This window comes from Grus americana, chromosome 6, assembly GCF_028858705.1.
Source record: "Grus americana isolate bGruAme1 chromosome 6, bGruAme1.mat, whole genome shotgun sequence".
In the NCBI taxonomy this organism is placed as follows: Eukaryota; Metazoa; Chordata; class Aves; order Gruiformes; family Gruidae; genus Grus; species Grus americana.
In genome coordinates this window covers 16,699,247-16,720,641 of record NC_072857.1, presented here as the reverse complement: position 1 = coordinate 16,720,641, position 21,395 = coordinate 16,699,247, and the positions used below count along the sequence as shown (strand labels likewise).

At 49.7% G+C, this 21,395-nt stretch overlaps 1 protein-coding gene across 1 annotated transcript in view; it reads left to right on the top strand.

The window, feature by feature from the left end:
- MARCHF4 (membrane associated ring-CH-type finger 4) overlaps positions 1–21,395 on the top strand; it is a 103,743-nt gene that overhangs the window by 53,770 nt on the left and 28,578 nt on the right. The window contains exon 2 of the mRNA XM_054830799.1: positions 18,131–18,286. Coding sequence (XP_054686774.1) covers positions 18,131–18,286 — 156 coding nt within the window. The remainder of the gene's footprint in view (positions 1–18,130; positions 18,287–21,395) is intronic.

The window sequence follows — 21,395 nt, the reverse complement described above, 5'->3', positions numbered from 1 at the left end:
AACAATCCAGAAAAGGCATCCACAGAAACAGTAGAAGCATTGTGGTTAATGACACATGAAAGCTGGAACAGACTCACTGTGAGGGGAAGACCCTTTCCAGCCCAGGAGAGCATCATCCAGGCTAGGGTTGACCTTTGTCATGTCAAGGAATTTTGTTCACTTTCTCCTGTTGCTTTTCCTTGAACTCTGGTAAATAGTCACTCTCCCTCCCTAACCTTACAGCAGGCTATATGCACAGCGGGGCTACCTGCTCCTCTACAGCTCTTTTGCAGACTTTTAGCATGGGTGTCCTCCTGTGCTAAATCCCCTCTGGGTTTTGTGAATCTGAATCAGGACAAGCAATCCTCGAATCAGCCACAATCACTGAAAGCAACCAGCTCCAAACTTACACACACACACGAGGGAACAAGTAAACCTCAAATTGGTAAACAGCTTATTGCTCATTTAATATTATCACTCAGCAAAGCTCCCAGTTTGCTAATACACCTGGGTGATCTTGTTACAATTACTGTTAAATTGCAGAGGAGCATCCTCCAAAATAGTTCCAGGTAGATGTGCTTGCCTGGCAGACAGCTCTGAGCATCTCCCAAGTGAAATAAGCACTGTTTCCACCTAAATAGGATCTAACGAGCCATTCAGAAGAATATAAAAAAAGTCTTTGCCCTGAGGAAAATCATCCCAAAGAACTCAACAGCATCTCCAGACTGCTGCTGGCAGTGCTTGTCTCTCAGATAATACAGGCTAAGACAGTTTTCTTAAAATGTAAAGAAAAACACAGAATTGGGTGGAGGAAGCAGGGGTCTTTGGGGTACAGATTTCATAATTGTTTTCTGGAGTCTCAGCCTTCAGTCTCACAATATCTTATCCCACAATGCTTGAAAAAAAAAAAATAAATTGTTCAGGATGGACTGTGTTGGCCCCAGAGACTGCTCCCTGCATTTGCAGGGCCTGAGATGACAGGTCAGGGACTTGCTTCCAAGGACAGCTCTATGTATCTATTTCTTCCCTGGCCCCACCAGCAACTTCAGGTTCCCTCCACCAGGTTGGTTTTCAGCCACATCAGCAGAGCTAGCCAAGTGCACAGCCACCCCATTGCCAGCAGCAGCACAGGAGAGACAGCAAAAACCTCACAGATGTCTGCATGACCCATAGTAAACCTATGCCCAACCACATTTCTGCCTTGATAGAAGCTTAAAAAGTACCTCCTCAGAGCTGCTCTGGGGAAGCAATTCAGCTATGGAGGCTCCAGTCCTGGGGACCCTGGGATTATCCCTGGACAGGTAGCCTGAAACTCCCCAAGAGGAGACCCTGCTGCTTCATCCAAACCCTAAAACAGCCTTGCTTTCTGCTCTTAAAGGGTGTACATAGGATGCTCAGGTGTGTCTGATAATGAGGGACAGGACTGTGGAGATGAGCCCAATGGCTTTCCACAAGTGTCTTTAATAACCACGTTAAAGAGAAGGTTTGGACAGGAGAAGTCCTGGGATCCCTTTTGGAGAGGTGCAGTGCTGCAGCAGCTGCAGGGCAGCTGTGATGCTGTGTGGTCCCTGCTGAGGATGTCTGAACTGGAGAAGTTGGGCTTCTGGAAATGTTTTCTACTTTAGACAGGATGCTTTTAGTTTTAATTCAATATTAATGGTTAAAAAGAAAGGCTGTAACAGGACTGTTTCATATGCTAGAGCACTTTAGGATCCTCTCCCCCTGCCCAGTGGGGACAGGGAAGCTTTTCTATGTGTGACAGTCTTCATAACTGAGTATCAATGTGCAAAAAGCCTGGGTACACCCGCACTGACGATGGATAACAGCATTTCCCTTGCAGGCTCTCACTCCCTGCATCTGTCCCCAGATATTGCCCCCACCATCTTTCAAGGCTGTACCAAATAACTTTTCTCCTGAGAGAACAGTGCAGGTGGGCATGGCATACCGTAAGCAGCCATCTATTACCATCTCCTCCTGACAGTTTGGGATGAAAAAAGAGAAATCAGTGTATGTAGAGAGGTCATGTAAAGAGCAGACAGGGAGGAAAGGAAAGGTTATGGCAGAGTCAGTTGGGCAGGTTTGAGCGACTGCCTTTGTGTATCTCAGCTTGTTTCATAATTACTGCAAGGAAAATACTAGTTTTGCTTCTGGAAAGCAACGTGCAAGGGTTTGTACAAAGCTGGGGACAGTGCAAAGCCCTGCTCTGAAGGGCTTGTGCCCCAGGACAATGAACAGGGAATCAGCCCTGAGGTTCCCCCTGCCCGAAATCTCAAGGCCCGAAGCAGATAGGCAAAGCATCATCCAGGTCAAGGCAGGACTGCATCCGCTGGCCGTCTCGAGGCAGCGTGACTTTAACACATTCAGTCCTAGCAGCGTTTTATCCCTACCTCGTGGGGAAAACCAAATAACAAATCTCCCCGGGTTGCCGCCTCACTGTTTCTGCACAGCCGGCGCTGCTATCGACTGCGGCCAGCGTGCAGGCAGCACCAGGCAGGGCTCGGCGCGTGCTGCCAGCCTGTGTTTACTCCTCGCACCACAGCTCTCCGTGTCTCTGTTTCCTTTGCAGTTTCACACCTCGCTCCCTTTCATCACATTACGCCGAGGTGACCGCTTCCCCTCTGCCTTCCCTTTCGTGCGCTCCAGCCCAAGTGCCGAGCGTTGCCTTCGCATTCTTGAGTTACCTGCAGGCTGTGCAAATAAAATCATTCCCGCGGTGACAAACGTGCCCGTATTTCTGGCTCAGGTTGGGGAAACTCTCACTCAGCTTATCTCCCTGTTTCCTTACAGTCTAATCAGGTAAGGAGGGAGGCAAGCTTCCCCCTGTAACGATGGGCAGATCTAATAGTCACAGGCTTGGATTTTTTTTTTTCCTATTAGCAGTGAATTTAACCAGAAAACAAGCTAGTCAGGAGAGCCCTGGGCACTCTGCTCTCTGTCTGTAATATAGCCAGCCCTGAAACACGTGGCAGCACAGCAGAGCACGTTTCACGACCTGCCCCTTGTGTGCTCATGTTCATCAGTGCTGTTACCAGGCAGACTTTCATCTCCGACATCTCCAAAGAAATTAAAGAAAATAAATTAAATTAAAAATTAAAAAGCTGTTGCTCTCCAGCAGCAGGGGGGCAAAATTGCTGGAGATCCTGGACAGTGAAGCCCAGGATGCAGGTCCCACCCAGAGATCCCACTCAACGTCCCCAGCTGCTGGCAGTGCCCAGGGATGGTGGCCAAGCACAAGAAGGAGAGGATCTGGAGGACGCAGAAGGAGCATTTCCACCCGCGAGGCCCTGGGGCTGTCAGAAGTCCTCCGTCTTCTTGGGGTGATTGCAGGTACCCTTGCCGGCAGGCACCAGCAGTCTCATTTCCTGCTCACTGCCCCTCAAAAAAAATCTGAGAGTGAAATTACTGCCTGTGGAAATGTGTGAATACAAGAGATGAAGGCAGATGTGGCTTTGGCAGGAGCCATGGATGCAGGCACCGTGTCTCTGCCAAGGCACCTTGACCCTGCTCTGCCATCCCCGGAGCCGGGGACCTCACTGAGCACCAGCACGTCACGAGGCTTGCACGGCAGCTGGAGGTACTCGTTTTGGAAATGAAGTTTAAAAAAATCATCTTCCACTGCCCGTTCCTTTCAGCAAGGACGCAGAAGTCAGACTGAGGATTTGTGTGTAAACATATAGAATAAGAGAATCCCCCTGACTAGGTGGATGTGCAGTACTAGGATAATTTCTTTTCTCTCAAAGGCTCAGTTTGCTTTCACATAGCGCTGGCAGCGGGCTCTGAAAGACACCTTCCACTTAAACACCCCTGCAGTGGACAGAGCTGCCGCAAGGGACAGGACCTTCCCCCGGAGCAGACGTGGGCTGCCCCAGTGTTCAAGGCTGTGACATGCTCCAACTGCCAGATCAGCAAAGGCATGCCAGCGAAGATCAATGTCCATGCAAATGGGTGTCCAGCCACGTTTAATCATTTGCACTTCAATAGCCTTGTTTATTCAAGATCTCAAAGCCCCTGACAAATGCAGATAAATTAAGTCTCCGGTTGGCCACATGTGATGGATAAGAGTCCCTGATACACAGAGCAAGGATCTCAGCATGGAGATTGCCCCAAACCCAATGGCACATCATTGGCAGAGTTGCAGGAGGGAGAGCCGGGACCCGCTCTGCCTGTGCTGACTCGGGCGGCCATGCTTCCCAGTGCACTGCAGCCCATGAGGAACGCTGGCAGCTGCTGCGGATATTTCCCATTCCTAGAGCATCTCTGTGAAAGGGTGATGGCTGTGTAATGAGTTTCTTTAGTCTTGCTTGAATGCTTTCGGCTCTGCAGACACAACTTCTCAGCGTTCGGCACCAAAGAGCAGATGAGTAGCTGATTACACACTACCCTGCCCTGAACACAAATCTCAGCGAGTAGTGGGACTTCTTCCAGGTGATACACATCTGTGAATAGCGATCATTTCTGCGCTCATCTCTCTACCAACCCCAGCTCTGCAAAGGCAAGAAAAAAACCCAGAAACTTTCAAAAACCTCTTAAAAATCTTCCTGGCATCCCAAAGCCCAGGAGTGCTGCACTAAAAGGTCTCAGTTCTTGGGACTTCCAGCCCTGGCTACTTTGCACCCATGACATCCAGGACAAAGTGATGAGAGCAGCATCCCTCTTTTCACTTCTCTCTCTGATGGCCCAGCTGGTGACCCTCTTGCAGCATGAAGTGAAAGAGTAACTGGTCCTGCCAGAAGACAGCAGGTCATCATCAGGGAAGGGGGTTGGCCAAATGGCTCATTTCCATGTTGCTCTTAGCTCGGTGCACCAATAAGTGGGGTAGAGCAGTTGGGTGGGTGTAAAGGACAATGCCATCCTAAACGGTGACTGCAATTAGAAAGACAATAAAATCTTCGCCACTGGTAGGTAACAGCAGTGGTGTCTGTGCATCTTGAGTAGCTGAAGCCCATGGTTGGTGCACACCACCTTTTCGTTCCCAACACTGCCCAAGAGCAGGTGAAGCACCAATTTCGTTGCTTGTGCCTTTGGCTTCATTGCCAAGGAAAAAGAAAAGCCTGGCCAGCAACAGACACTTGACCATTCCTGTGCAGACACATCTTGCTAAGGGAACTGTAAGTTGTTACAGAAGGGGGTGAATTGTTTCAGAGGAAGGCAGCCTACCCCCTAGCTAAAGGAGGGTGCTGGAAGACCCATCACAGCCCAGTCTGACTGGATGTAGTTTACCAAGTTAAATCATAGAATCGTTTTGGTTGGAAAAGACCTTTAAGATCATCAAGTCCAACCACTCAGCCATGTCCCTAAGCACCACATCTACACATCTTTTAAATACCTCCATGGATGGCGAGTCAACCACTTCCCTGGGCAGCCTGTTCCAATGCTTGACAACTCTTTTGGTGAAGAAATTTTTCCTAATATCAAGTCTAAACCTCCCCTGGCACAGCTTGAGGCCATTTCCTCTTGTCCTATCACTTGTTATTTGGGAGAAGAGACCAACACCCACCTCGCTACAACCTCCGTTCAGGTGTGGTAGGAGGAACCTCATGTGGCAGAAACAAGTTCTGTATCTGATACAGCAAATCCCATGGGGAGGGAGCAGGAGAAGCAATTGACAAAGCACAATAAAGACCAACAACAGAGAGGGTAATAATTCATATTTGCATAGGGCATATTCTGTCCTGAAGGATACAAAGGATTTGCCCACTGTTTGAAATTCAGCCACCTCTGGAGTGGAACATAGCCATGCATAACATCTGACGTTGCCTCGGTGTTGATGTATTTGTTAATATGCAAATTGCTAATCAGTATATCTTCTAAAGGTTATTGCAGAGTCAGATAATAAATCAGCCCTATGTAATGCTTAATATCTTTATGCTGACAGTGCCGAAACCTCAGAGCCCTGGCACTGTTTATATATACACATGGCTCTGTGTGTGTATTTCGCTCTTATGCACAATAAACCTGATATTGTTCTTGTGCAAAAGGAAGACTGAAAGGAAAAATAGAAAATGGCCTCTGTAGCCCACTTTACTGATGTTATGGCTATTCTTACATTTATTTCTACCTTTTCTTCTCTCTGTTTTATACTCTGCCTGTGAAAGGGAAAGCTGGATTCCCCAGCTGGCTGGGAAAACACAACAAGGCTTTTCACCAGGAGGTATATGCAGGCAAAGACCGAAACACATGGATTCCTGCGGCTTCTTATACAGGAGGCCTTTCGCCAGGGCAGCATTGGAAAATGAGAATTAATGTTGTGCAGTTCCCCCAGGAACAGTGCAGCCAGTGCCGCCAGTACCTTCGGCTCTATCCTCTCGAGCTGCTCTTGGCTGGAAAGTTGTCATGCAAGGCAAAGGGATTTGGGGATTAAGCTGCCTGTCCTCCTTTCCCATGGTTTATTTTTGCTGTGCTTCAACTAAGTGGGCCTACAGGTTTATGAGCTCTGGGACCACGCTCCCGCAGTGGGGGGCAGGATGGTGCTGAGAGTCGGCAAGAGCGCGCTCACCCACCTCCTAATCCCAGCTTCTCCCCAGGGGACTTCACCTACTTTTTCAGCACCCGGGATGCCTTGAAAGTAGGAAGCAAGTGAAGGGGCAACGTGACCACTCTTGCCGTGGCCAAGTGGTTTGAGACTCCCTGCTTTTATCCCCTCCCCTATCCCATCCCTTACTCTGGCTGCTCCACGCTGCTGCTGGCCCTCCCATCTAATTCGCAGCCCCCTGGCTCCCCCAGGCACGACCCTGAGCTGCCAGCCCTGCAGACACCTCCCACCCCAGCCCCATGGGGTCTTTCCCCAGATCTCATTGCAGAGGTATTACCAGCAGCGATGGGTTTGGCCCGTTGGGGTTCCTGCACAGCATCCGTCATCGCTGCACGAGTGCGTCCTGCAGGCAGCTGCTCTGCTGCCGCTCCACCCGCCAGCTCGGCAGATACCTGCTGAAGAAACACTTTATATTTATGGCTGGTTTTTAGCTCACTGCCAGTAAAGGCAGTTCAGCCTCACTCTGTAACTGCATCATTTCCAAAGGATGCGCCTCTGCCTCCAGTGCACGTTTGTGCCAGCAAGCATTTTGACTTTCCGCCAAATATTTAAGTGACCTTATGGCAGGATTGGAAGGCAGGGCTCTGGAGCTCCACCACCCGCGGTCCCTGAGGGCCTCTACGCTCCCCTCCACCACCTCCTTCATATATTTTTGTTCAGCATCTCTGCTTGCAGGGTTGCCTGAGACGTTAAAAAGAAATGCCTTCCCCACTAAGACACTCTGTAGTAATAAGGAGCTTGATCTCACATAAATTGGGATGTTCTGAGAACCATTTTAATTTCTGCTAATCGGCAGATGAAAAATGAATTACTTCAGATGTCATGTCCTACTGCACAAGTCTTGTAACGTTTGGAAAAGCCGTAACAGAGTTACCCGGTAATTGAAGGGCTCTACATGAGTGAACTTTGTAATTGCATATTCTTCTCCTCGAGTCCGGGAGGCAGAAAGGAAAAGTGGATCAGGCCATGTCTTAATGAAACATCTCAGTCCCGCAGCGTTACCGAAGCTAAAAGTAAACAAACCACGCTCCCCGGCCGCCACGGCAGCCCTGTGTGTGATGTGCTGTCTCCCACTTTGCTGCTCCTCCGCTGCTGCTGCTCTCATCCCCGCGCCAGGCTGCCCTTGGCCCCGGCAGCAGCCTTCACCCCGGCGCACCCGGGGCCAGCAGCCGCCCCCGTCCCAGCGCTACCCCACACGGCAGGAGACACAAACGGCTTTGGAGACACACATGGCTTTGGAGGGTTTCGATCTCTGAGCTGCCGGTTCTCACCAGCCTGGGAGGAGGAGGAAAAGCAACTGCAAAACATCCCCATCCAGACCTCTTGGGGTGGCCCCTCCTGCCAAGCCCCCGTCTCTGCTCCCAGCTGGGAAATGCTGCCTTTGAGTACTGGAAACGTTTCTGTCTGTACCTTATTCTTGGCTTCTACTTATTGAACGTGCACGTGACTCCCCCAGTTCCCCACCCTGCTGCCTTCGGTCCTGGCTGGGGGTCCTATGGCAAATGGGAACCCTCAAATCCTGCAGTGCCATTATTTTCCTCTCCCCCGCATTGATGAGCTGATGGTACCAGCACGAAGCAGCTCTTGAGCAGTTGTTCTGCTTTTGGAAGGAGCATCTCCCTGCTGTAAGGCTGCCAACAGCACCTGGCCATTTTCTTGTTTGTGAAGAAAGTGGAAAGATGAGGCAAATATTACAGAATAAAGATTTTCTCATCTCTTATGTTGAAGGGGTTTTTCAGGTTTCTCAGGGGGAAAAAAAGAAAAAAAGTCTATTGCTCTGTTTGTTTCTCTACCTTTAAAAGTGGGATCTATCATCTGGAGAGTCAAACCAACATCCATTTCTGTGGATTTTCCATGGCTGCTCCTCAGCAGCTGATGGCATAATGTTTTCTGAAATGGCCATTAGCTGAGTATCTTTATGAACAGCTTCCCAGGGAAGTAGCTGCAAAGTTCAATTTGCTGAATTATGAGCACATCTCTGATAAGAATTGCATTATATGGTACTTGCATGCTGAAAGCATTAACTTTATACTTTGAACTTTTAAAATACATATTGATGGATCTGATGAGGACTGAAGAAGTAGAAAGGTGAAGGTCCCCAAGGATTAGAGATAATAAGGAATAATTGCTATCTTTTTTTTTTTTCCCCATGAAAGGAAGCAGTATATTTAGAAGAATTCTATTTAGCTGAGGCTTTTTCACTAGAAAAAGCCATTTGTACCAAAAAAAAAAAAAAGGAAAACCTTTTTAATTGGTTGAAAATTTATTACAACAAGCCATAACTTAAGGGCACTTGATTTGTGCTGAAGAGCTGTTTGGCTTCACAGAGTTGCATCAGATTTACCCCAGCATCCTAGGGAGCAAAACTGAGCTCACTTTTATATCTCGCACAGAATAAATCTAAGTTTTGTCTGAAATACTTTTATTTTTTAATTAAGAAGAACCAGAGTGTAACAACAGTGGATTTCTCTTTCAGAAGAGACTAGCTCACAAAATGGATGTGGTCTGCAGTAAATCTCCAGAGGTGTAAAGCCTCGAGACTTTGGGTAAAAGCCCAAGAGCTACAGACTAGGACACTTCTCTGGGATGCTGAAACAGCTCCTGCTCTGTATTCAGGACAAGCCTGGAGCTGAACTCGCTGTAACACCCAAGTGCTCAGGAGTATTCAGGTATCTTGATTTCACATGCGCAGCACTATGATTTCTATGCACTGAAGGCTCTTCACTTAATCGGTGCTATTATCACACCTGATGAGGCACAGCAGGTGATATTTGAGATGCTTGCCTTTTGATTCCTTGCAACTGAGCAACATTTAGTAAGAATTACTTAAATCAGCTAATCAAAAACACGTTCAATGGCATTAGGATGAAGTGGGCTCTAGAACACCTAAGCAAAGTTATTTTTCTTGTGGAAATCCTTCTGTAGAGAGAAAAGCAAATAAATCCCAATGTGATCTATATATTGTAAGCTCTCTGCTCCTTGGGATATTGATAAGTAATTCCTGAAAATCCTTTGTTATTCTGTATTTCAGGCTAGGTTCAACTTTGTTCTGGTGGAGAAAGTTTTCGCAAACCTTTTCTACTCGTATTTTGGTGCCATAGCTGAGACCGGCCAAGATCTTGCAAGATATGTGCCAGAGCAAGGGCATGCAGTGGTGCAGCTGTGCCACAGCTGGGCTCTGTGAACGCATCCGTGCACAGCTGGGACAGCCTGGTGCCTGCCCCCCCCCACCCCCTGTACCAGGGAAATGGGATGGTGGGGCCGTTTGCAGGTGTCATTCTGATGGTGACGTGTGGAGGCAGTGCTATGGTCCTTTGCAGCATCAGTCCTCCAGTTGCCATTTCTATTGACTAGGTTTTCATCCCCTAGGAAGGGTGTTCTCCGACTTTAGGAAAATAATTTGTGTGGAGCTTGGTTACCCAAAAGGGCTGATGCTGAAAGGACAAGATGGTGAAGCTGTAAAGGGGCAAAGTACGAAACTTGGTGCAGTGGGCAGAGCAGGGGGCAACTCACCTCCACACCCCTGTCACTTGGGAGCTGGACAAGTCTGCGCGGAGGGGACCTCAACGCTTAGTGCCGCAGAGGCGTGAGGGCCTGATCGGGTACAGCGGGGAAGCACCACCTAACTGCCCAGACTCTGCAAACCAAGGGCTTACATTTTGCTGAGAAATGAAGCCAGGGACACTGCCGGCACAAACTTCTGGAGAAAAACACCTGCAGAAAGTCAGGGTCCATGTTTGCTCCACTCTGAAGTCGGTAGAGCCCTTCTGCCCAATGCAGAATGGCCCAGTCTGCTGGGCACAGGGCAGGATCAGTCCCAGCTTCTTCTTCTTGGGTTCAGTGATGTCAGCAACAACATGGCAGGAGTGCTGGCAGGTCCCTGTGCTTGCTATGTTATTTTTCTGAGGACAACTGATGGGTCAGGATTCCTGTTCAGGTGAATCTCCTGCCAGAAGGTCCCGTCTGTTGGCAAGACGCACACACGGAGATGGAGCTCAGCATCTTCCCTCTCAGCCAAAGGGACCCTTAGGGACTGTCCTCCTCTCTCACTCCCCCAGCAGTGGCTGTCCCAGGTGAGAACCAGCCCCAGCATCCCTTTCTGTCCTGTCCCCCTTTCAGCCGAGTAGAACTGACATGGTAGGGTGCTCTGCCCTTCACCTTTCACTGGCCTGAAACCAGGTGTTAAAATCCTCTGTAGCCCATTGCACAAAAAATACCCCGTGATTCTCTGTTTCTTGCAAAAATGTATGCTTTTGGCTCCTTTAAAGTACTTTCCCTTAAAGGAGCTTGACGTTAAGCCATGAGACATCTGGTCCTACCTGCACCAGCTCCCTTTGGCCTTTACCAGTGGTGACAGGGATGCGCCCAGAGCTGGTGGATTGTGCCTGCCTACGGGCAAATGCATGGGCAAGGTACTGTCAGCTAAATATTGCAACAGCCCTAGCCTAGACTAAGTCCTTTTTTTCCTTTTTTTTTTTTTTTTAATGGGAAGAGGTAGAGCCACATCCAAATATTTCACATTAAACTCCGCAACATTCCTGCCTTGCTTTTCCATTTCTGAGGCATTGCGCAAACGTGCCCCAGCTCCCTGACAGCTCACATTAAGCTCCGTGGAGCTGCATTCAATCACCTTCCCCTGGAAATCAGTGAAGGAGCAAGGGCAGAGCCATGCGGCAGAGCCACCGCTCCAGACTGCTCCGAGGATGAGTCACGGCAGCGAAGGCTCCTGTCTGAGGGAGGCAGAGCCGCTGCTCTCTAATGCGCTGGGCTTTCTGCACCAAGAACTTCTCAAGCCTCTGCTTCCTTCTTTCTTTTCTTCCTGAGTTCTTATTCCTTGTCTTTGTTTGTCTCTTGCCCATGCTCCTGCCCTGCAGAGCTCTTTAAGATTTTAGCAATTAAAGGGGGGAAAAAAACCCCATCCTTTTTTCTGCTCCCTCACGGGGCTGAGGGCATCAGCTCTCTGTGTGCAGAGGAGACCCGTCCCTGCTCCTGCCCGGCTGAGTCCATGGCACCATTGCTTACCCTATGGGAAAGGTGGAGTATGGAGGTTGCCCTCAGGCTTTTTTGATGTGGCACCCATCCCTGTTAGAAAATGGTGGGGATCTCATGGAGGCACATGGGCAGCACTGTGGGGGTCTTGCTTTTGAACATCCTGCTCAGAGGTGGCAGAGGAGGAGCAGGGCAATTTGGTAAAGAGGGCGGCCAATGCCGTGGTGCAGCTCAGGGCCCTTTTGGGCTTTCCTGTGCTGACTGGAGCACAGCTCTGGGATGGGGACCGGCCATACGCCTCTCCCCCAAATCCTTGCACTGTTGCTGGGCATGGGAGCACGAGGGCTTTGCCTACTGTCTGGCCCTGACATAGCTGAGCCTCCTGAGTCATCTGCTTTAACAAAAAAAACCCCATCTTTTGGCTTAAAACATGGGCAAACTTCCCTGATGCCCTGATGAGCAGGACAGATGGGGTGATGGTCCCTTAGCTCTGCAGCAACAGAGTCCCTGTAGGGATGGGTAAGGCTCAGGAAAGTCTCCATTCCTTCCCCCTTCTCCATCCCACTCCCAGATTCTGAGCTGCCACCCTTGGTGCTGTCCATCCATCCATCCATCCCAGCGGCAGTGACAGGCACAAAACACCGGAAACGGGAAGGAACAGCAATCACTTAAAATTCCCCTTGGCCGTGGTAAAGCCGAAGGCTGTGGGAATCAGCTGCTCAGCCAGAAAGTCTCATCGCTTGTGCTAGCGGCAGGCGAGTTTTCCTGCAGAAGGAGGCTGCGGAGCAGGTCCCACCCTGCTCTCCCCACAGCTGTGGCTGCAGCCTTTCATATTTTCAGCAGAGAGGTGCAGAAAAGCCTGAGCAGCCTGGCAGCCTCAGTGCTCCTCACAGGTGCCACTGCAGCAGCCTCCATGGGCGGAAAGGCAATTTGTGCTGGTTTTGGAGGATCCGGAGCTCTGCAGACAGGCTTTTCAGACAGGACTCACTCTGGAACAAACATTGGGTCTTAGCTTAGGACCTTGTGAAACGTACCCCTCTCCTGCCCAGCACCCACATTTCCAGACAGTGCCAAGATATGCCTGGCAGTCCCGGAGGGGTGCGTGGTAGTTTTGCTGGGCGCATTAAAGCCGAGTTGCCTTTCTGCTCGCACCCAGCCTGTAGGCAGAGGGATGCCTGGGTTTTGTTGCTACATTAGTCATTGCCCTGTCGGCGGTAAGTGCCCCATTCACAGGGCTGCCAGAACAGCTAATACCCATTGAAAATTGCAGAAAACCATGAAACAGCAGAGCTGTGTGCCGCTCCTGCCCCCCCCAGTCTCAGAGCCCCCAGCCCAGCTGTGGCTGCTCACTGGTACTGCCGTGGGGATGAGGAGCCTCAGAGAGGGACCCACACCTCTACCATGCCAGAGCCCCTCAGAGATGTGGTCCTGACCCAGGGAGCTCCCAGACCAAGATCCCACACCAAAAAACTTCAGCCAGGCAGCCGCAGACTTAAAGCCATGACTGAGCAACAGAAATAATTGTCCAGAGCTGCATTGTTCTCCAGTTCTTTATGGGGCTGCATTTTCTCTTGCTTCTGGTGTTGGGAGCGCTTGTTGCCCCCCCAGGGCACACAGATCTTGGCTGGAGCGGGACAGTGCTGCCTCTGCATGCCACAGGGATGCTTGGCCTTGCAAGGGAGCTGTGGGATGCGCCAGTCCTGGTCACGGAGGTGGCATGGCAGCACTGGTGGCACCTGGGGTGGGAAAGGGGCTGCAAGGAGTCTGGGTGATTTCTTTTTATAATTACTTGTATAGGTTTTCCTATAGGTTCCACAGGTTTCAGGGAGCTGCCCGGTTGCAGGATCCACACACACCACACCACCCATACACCCCCAGAAAGTTTCTTGGCAAATCACTGCTGACACAGAGATTGGGGTCAGTGCCTGGCTCTGCCGGGCCACCTGGGCAGGTGCCACCCCACCGCAGAGCCCCATGCATAACCATGTCCTGTGCTGACCCAGCACCATGGGAGATGTAAGCCCACTCCTCGCTGGGTCCACAATCTCCCAAAATGCTGGAGAATTTCATGCAATATACATATTCATAGGTGCTTACTACGTGTCCCTTGTTGCCTGTTGCTGGCTGGCACAGTGCTTGCACACAGGAGGGTACTCACGGGAAGCATCTGAGATGCTGTAAGTAACGTGTGTGTTTAGTTTAAAAGGATGGAAGGGCAGTTCCTGTAAGTGTGTGTGAAGACAGAGTGATCATTAGTACATGTTTATTGAAGTTTACCAGGTCTGTAACAATGGGTTTCTCTTTGCCATCGGACTTAATTCCTCTGTAATCATGTTCCTAATATAGAAATCATTTAGCATTTATTTGCCATAATAAAACTTCCCATTGCATTTAAATTCAATGTGAAAATTTAAGTGTATTTAGGAGACTCAGCTGAAGACCTGAAATTAAATATTCCTGGTTTCCTTTTCCAAACAAGACAAACTCAGATAAATGCTAGCAGTCAGATACGTGCATGCAGCTACTCCTGTGAGCAGTGGCAGCTGCACGTGCATACCCACAGAGAGATGGTAGCCCTTGCAGTGTGGATGACTCTTTCAGCTTCTTCTCACTGCCCCGCTCTGACCTGGGGCATTCGTCCTGCGAGTGATGCGAATGACTGATGCTGCTTTTTACACCTGAGCAGGGAAAAGGCACAGTTGAGGAAAAACTGCAGCTGTTAAGATCACCATCAGCCATCCCAGTTTGCTGTACGGTTTGCATTGACTTTCAAAATGTTTGCTTTAATAGTTGTGGTAGCAGGATGTTGCTAACGTGGCTCTTTCCAGCCGAGCTGGTGCTCACGAGCACTCCAGGCAGCAGACATAGGTCAGGACAGCTGGAGCTGGGAGACCCCAGAAGACCACGTCCCCAGCCCTGCCACGTTCAAAGGAGACCAGGTGGGCAAATCTGCTGTAGTTAATTTATAGTTAAAAGGACAGGCCTGGGAAACAAATCCCATGACCGCCTGCTGGTGGGTGAGCAGCTGCAGCTTTGGTAGAAATGTGTGGATGGGCTCCCAGCACTGATAAACAATGGATAAAACGGCCGGGTGAAACACTGACACCAGCACATAACAGGGGCGACGCTGCTCCTGATGTCGTTATTTTCTTCCTAGTTATACCGAGCATCAAAAGCACGCACTGGCAATATTTTTTTCCCCCGTCCTTCCTCAGAACTCCTCCCAGTAGGCTTAAAATAGCAGGGCCCAGATAATCATTACCCACTTTGACGTATTGCAACAGGCACAGATTGGGAGTTCATAAGGAGAGGACAGAGCTGGGACAGACCCACACTCCCAGTTTGTCTCCAGCAGTATCATCCTTCTCGGGGCAAAGCCAGTTCAGCCTGGCCTTGCTGCTGCTGCTCCTAGAGACAAGCTACCATCACAGCCAGAAACAGGGAAGAATATTATACATGATGGCTTAATATATTACACTTCTCAGAAGTAGGGAAGAGTAATAATATATAGGGAAGAGTATTTCATCCATATGTTGAGAGGGTTATGGCTGAAGCCAAAGCCACCGTTCCCTTTTTGTTAACTCTGGTTTTCCACCTTTGACATGAACCCTAATTTAGACTTGGATAACAACAAAAAAAGCCAGATGCCCTGAGTCCAAAGCCCACTTAGTTGTTTCAGGGGAACAAGATGGCACTGAGCAGGCTGAGGATGAAGCTTGCAGCCGGGGAGCATTTCTCTACTAGTTGTTGACAAAGCAGAAATGCTGCTTAGGCTGATCTGAGTGACGGGTTGTAACTCTACAAAGCAAAATTGCAAAAATAACTGTTGGGAAGTAGACCCTTCAAAGGGTCTTTGGAGAGCAGTTCCCAAAGGGAATTGGTGGGAACACTGTTGTTTGAAGCACTGGAGAATATGTTGTGCAGAGCCGTCTTCTACAAACCTACAGAAATGGGCGTGGGGATTTAATTTCCATCCCAAATTGCTGTGATCTGCACCTCATTTTGGGCCTGCTTTTGTGTGCATGTAGCTTTTAGCAGAGGTCCCTGCACAGTGAATCCTTCATGCATATCACAGCTGATGGACTGCTCCTGAGCTCATTGTACAGCCAGTGATGAGACTTCTTCTCCTTTGCTGTACAAAGGATTTATTCCTTTAATATGCCCCTGATGTTTATTTTTCTGCTGGTACAGGAGTGCGTGTGCGCGTGTGTGCATGTGGCAGTGTTTTACGAATGCCTGCTGTGGACAGAATTGGGCTTCACAGTATGCAAAAATAGCTGTGCGCCACACACAAGGATATAATATTTCACACGGCTGGAGAAAATGTGATAACTCAGGTTTTTACTAGATTTGCAAAAATCAAGAAACTGAGGGATTCATCTCTACAGTTGAGTTCTGAGCTCTTGCAGGTCTGGGTTGGAGCATCCCAGTTAGGAAAGGGGGCTGGGTCCCCACAGCAGTGTAGGATGCTTCTGGACATCTCTTGGCTCTGAAGAGACAAGCTCAGATTTCTTAGACTCGTTTATTACAGAGCCCAAGAAGCCACCGTGAGTCCAGGCTACGGTTACAGCTTTTCCCCTCTGCCTTCACTTGGAGGTTGTTGCTCTTAGTTTCTGCCCTGTTCTGCCCTGTTCCTGATCCCTCAGAGTGGTGCCTTCAGCCGCGCGTTAGACAAAACCCGCGTCGCTCACTCGCCCTTTTGAGCCCTGCAGGAGACCCCGGTGTGCGGCGAGGTTGAAAGGCAGGGACACAGTAGAGCTGGTAGGTTTCTGTGTTACCTGCTTGGTGCTGGGATCACACTTACGCACTGAGGAGTGAAGCTGTTGAGAAAATGAAAGCCCCAAGGACTGAGATGAGGCTTGTCCTGTCACACCTTTCCGGGTGAAAAAGGTTCACGGATCCTACGACCCTCCTTGCTCCCCATCTCCCTTTGCGTCCCTTCCAGTGTGTAGTGAAAACCAGTGGCAGGTAGAGCTGAGCCTGGTTTTGTAACATAAACAGTTATTTACAGTTTTGCTAAAATTTCATGGAAGATGACATTTTTAGGTCACCTAGCTGTAGCAAATGAAATTATTAACTTGTTTGCATTAGGTTTCATAAAAAGTATCACTCTTGCCCAGCGTGGTTTCTCAGTCCTGAGACCTGATGTGGTACCCTGAAAGCTAAGACAGTTTTCCACCAGGGTTAGCAAGAGCAGGATCTGGTTTTCTAACCCACGGCAGCTGGGATGGTAATGATGGGGCTGATCTAGGGGTGTAAGAGGAAATATCCTCTCCCCAACACTGAAAGTATGATGCCAGCCTTCCCCGTCCCATAGATATTCTCATTCTGCCTTTAAAAGCTTTTAAATCTTGGAGCACAGCTAAATACACGATTGGGGTCTATACTGTGGCTTTTAAACACTAAGACATGGGGAGTAAAGTGTAATGGCTCTGTCCTTCACTAAATAAGTGATGGCAAAAGACTATAAAATGAGCTTCTGAGCTTGTGTGTTCAGAGAGGAATTTAGTCCCATGGTGAACAGGATGACAGCAGATGGATCAGAATAATATTGGTGTTTCCTGGATACCCTGTTTAAAGCTACATCAGAAACAAGGGAGCAAGCCAGGAGGTTCAGTGTTTCAGCCACCACTCATAAATGTCTGTGTGTCACAAGCCAGGACACAATTTGCTCTCCAACTTGCTTGCTTCTAGGGTGGAAATAGCCAGCTCTACAGGCTGTCCATCAGTATGACTCACTTTTGGGACAGACCGTCTGGGGGAAGTGAACGGGGGGGGGGGGGGGGCGATGAAATTGAAGGAGCTTTTCCCTGCTGCACTATGGGTACACAAAGACCTGGACCCAACACATGCACCTGACACCCACGGTCAGGTTTGTTCCTCCAAGTCCAGGAGCACTGGAAAGGAGAGTCCTGTGTCTAGCGCTGCAAGCGCCCACTGCCTGGCAGGTCCTGGGAGGTACCGCATGGTGCTGGGCTCAGTCCAGCTCCTGGTGAGGAGCAGAACCTCCACGGCTGGCACAAGCCAGCCTGCGCGGAAAGTCCAAGGGCCGCCGTGTCTGTGCTCCCCCTCCTGCCTGATTGGGCTCGAGGAAGCCGCCCTGGGCTGAGCGAGACCAGCCTGCAGCAGAGGCTGTCTCTCAGCTATCCCCACCACCAACCTCGCTTTCTAGAATAGGTAGCAAAGAGCCAGAAGTCTGAGCAGTGACACAGTGTCATCTGGTTGCCAACAGAGCTGTGTCCACTTGTGGTCTAGTGTGGATCCTCTGGTGTCTGCTAAGAGCTGTGCTCATCTAGCTTTTCCTTCAGTGGTGATATTAGATGTTTCTTATCTACCCAGCTTGTCTCTTTCCACAAAAAATTGTAGGACCCAAGTATTTGAGACCATTACATCCCTGTCAAGTTCTGTTCACATAAGCCAAGAATTATTAGGAGGGAAAACGGATGGAGGCAGCACGATTACCTAAGCAAACCAGGCAAAAAGGAACAACGAGCAAACGAGTGGAGGATGGAGCACTTTGGCCAGCACCAGCTTCTGCAGTGCCATGCCGTGCCATGCCATGCCATGCTGTGCCACGCTCAGGCCCTGTGGAGGGAGGGGAGCCTCGCTGATGCTATCTCTCTTTTTCAGGGGGAGTTGCTGAGCCCGTGTCGATGCGATGGATCGGTGAAGTGCACACACCAGCCATGTCTGATCAAATGGATTAGTGAGAGAGGCTGCTGGAGCTGTGAGCTGTGTTACTACAAGTATCACGTCATTGCCATAAGCACAAAGAACCCTCTGCAGGTAAAGGTACTAGAGACATTTCAAAGTCTATTTATTCTCATTTCTATTTTTGTTTCTGGGAGCAAGTGGATTTTACCTGTGTGGGTTTTCCTTCCCTGCACGCAGTGATTTGTACGTCTGAGACGCTTAGAAAGGGTTGTCAGGGGCTGGTCCAAAGAGGCCCCATGTTCTGCACGGTGGTGCCAGGGGTATCCCTTGGATGGCTGCTCTTTCTGTCCTTTGACAATTCCCACATTCATTTTCCTCCTGTTGAAAACACTAGTGTGACCACAATAGTACTGTAACACCTCACAATCCTTCAAATATGTTCATCCTCTGGAGACTGCAGGTATGGCACTGTCCCCAGGGCCAGATGGGGATGAAGAAGTCATGAGTTTTGCTACAACAGAGCACACTGTCTGTGGCAGAGCAGTATCTTGAGACCCCATGTGTCTAGGGTTGTGCCATTAACCCCAGTCTCCTGCTGGGCTTCCTCTGTGTTGGCATGAGCGATGGAGGAGGCGGATGGAGGGCTCTTACAGCTCTCCTCTCTGATCCTGCCACCCTTTTCACTTTACTGCTCCCCCGTGATCAAATACATCCCAGCACGGCACAAGGGGTGTTGGCTGTGATGATCTGGTCTCTCCGACCCTGATTCTCGGTAGACATTTGCAGATGTACGCACAACAGGAAAAGAACACCTTGATGTAAGTGGCTGTGAAAGGCATCTGAGGACCCACCTTCTTTCTCTTCCAAGTTCAAAAGCATTGTGGTTTAATAAGCCCCACTGCAGGCTGGTAATTTAAAATCATGATTCAGAAAGGGGAAAACCGTGTGACTGTTAAAAATGGGATAAATTATCCTTAATAGCTATTGATTTATTGTGGGGGCAACACCTGAAGATGGACTAATTGCTGCATGCCTTTGCTGAGCACCATTAGTGCCTTGGACGTAAGGAAGCACATTACATCCAGCACTACTGCTTAATTAGCGTTGTCTGGACTGGAGAGACATTAGAGCAGCATGCTGTGGTTTAGAGATAGGGGCAATGTCTGTAAGGATGTTGGTCTGTCCAGTACCTAGTGGAGGGCTTTGGCTCTCTGCTGGTTGCTCTGCTCTCTAACAGAAGTGATGGTGCCCAGTTGTACAGGGGTGGGGGGAATGCACACTCCTGCTCCTCCAAACTGCAGTCTCCGTGTGTCTTTTTCCACGCCTGAGGTCACTAACCACAGTGAGGAAACAGGAACAGCCCTTTAGGACTCCAGACTTAAATGAAGTAGTGAAATTAGTGGGGCATCGTGGGGAAATTTTGCTGGGGGGAAGAAAAAGACTGCTTGCTCTCTGCAAGTCCCTACAGCTTCTGATTCAATTTTCCATGTGCTGGAGAGATCAGTAGTTTCATACCAAGCTCCAGACCCAGCATGCTTTAATTTCTTGGCTCTAGTAACTCAGAGCAGATTGAAGCACAGGAGGGGAGATGTGGACAAAGCAGTGTTTGTTTATTTCTGGAAAGCTGGTCCACAAGTGCCCTAATGCTTCCCATGTCTCAGATCGGGGGTGCGATGCTGAGCAGCATTGAAGGTTTGCGGGTCCAGAGTTACGAGTGTGTGTGTAGTCAGCACTGCCTTTAATGAAGGACCTCCAAATGTTCTATGCCTTCAGGTGGCTCAGGGCAACAGGTCAGTGACTTTCCTCCTGCTCCTCACTCGGCTAAAATTTATTGGAGCTATTGACAGACAAGCTCCCCTCCTACACACACATTCAAAAGCCTGTGCAAAGGATTGCTCTTTTTGGGCTCGTCTGTAAGAAAGTGCCCTGATCTGCTGGCCTTTGCCACGAACACAAAAACTGAGTGGCAGGAGCAACTGAGTGAGAGAGCTCAGTTCCAGGAGCAAGGGTCCCAGAGGACCATGTAGACCCTGGGCTTGGAGCTTCACATTGCTCACTTAGAGCACTTCTCGCAGCACTTCACAGCACTTCTCGCAGAAGCACTGGGAGGTTTAGAGAGTGGGAAGAAGCAACCGGAGTGCAAAGCCACTTGGTCTGGAATAAATGCAGCATGTGTGGAGTTACAGCTCCGTGCCCGGGTGCCCTGTCTGGTGCCAGCACAAAGGCACTTCTGGGAAGCGGATGTTACACTAGCACTAGTATGTGAAAACCCTTGGGAAGTGGCTGATGCCTAGATTTCCCACGAGGACTAAGGCCTCAGGCCCCCCGTAACCCACTACCACACACACCAACGGGGTTTCCCTCATTCCTCAGTGGTTCTCACCATCCTCTGACGATGGGAAAGGAAGGCAGAGAGGACCCAGGGGCTGCAATGCCCAGACACTATGTGCCATAACAACATGCCACAGTGTGTGTAGGAGGGAAGAGCATCCTTTCTGCTCAGTCTTCACCCCACATGTGGATAGCAGGAGCCTGCTGGACATACAGTAAAGCAATAGTCCCTGGCCTCTCTTCTCAGGGTCTGCTGGCACTTCTCCCCAGCTTTATTCTTACTAGAAGGCAGGTTTGGGAGGGCAAATGCTGTAGGAAATCATGGTGGTTTGTTTATTCCAGACCAACTGTAATACAGGCAAGGACCACACAAAGCTCACCTCCTTGTCAAATGAAGCCAGTTTGGGTGATGCTGTGAGCCTGGCTAGATTTTAACCAGCAATGTGGCCTACCTGTCCCCTGTGACTATCCCTGTGTCCTCTCATGTGACAGATCGCTGGAAAGCCAAACCCAGGCAGCTGGCAGGCCCTGGGCTCCTTGAAGCATGTCCAATTGGTCCGAGCAGAGCAGCACACCCAACACCCACATGTTCAACGGGATCTGCATGTTCCTCTGCCCATGTTGACATCTGCTGCGCATTTTTTGGAGTGCCTAGGAGCACTGGCATGGGCCAGATGCGCATGGAGACTTGTGGCGTGGGTAGAGAAGTTACAGCCGGGGGAACATGGTTCATGCATAATTAACACAGACTCCTTCCAGCCTCCAGGCTGTTATGATGTCTCATACCAGAGAGGCCTTTAGTCTGGTATTTTGGCAGAATGAATCTCTATAAATTAACACCCCCTCAACATCCCCGGATTGTAGGCAATTAAGAGCAAAGGACTTAAAGCAGCAACACTGCAAACCTGCT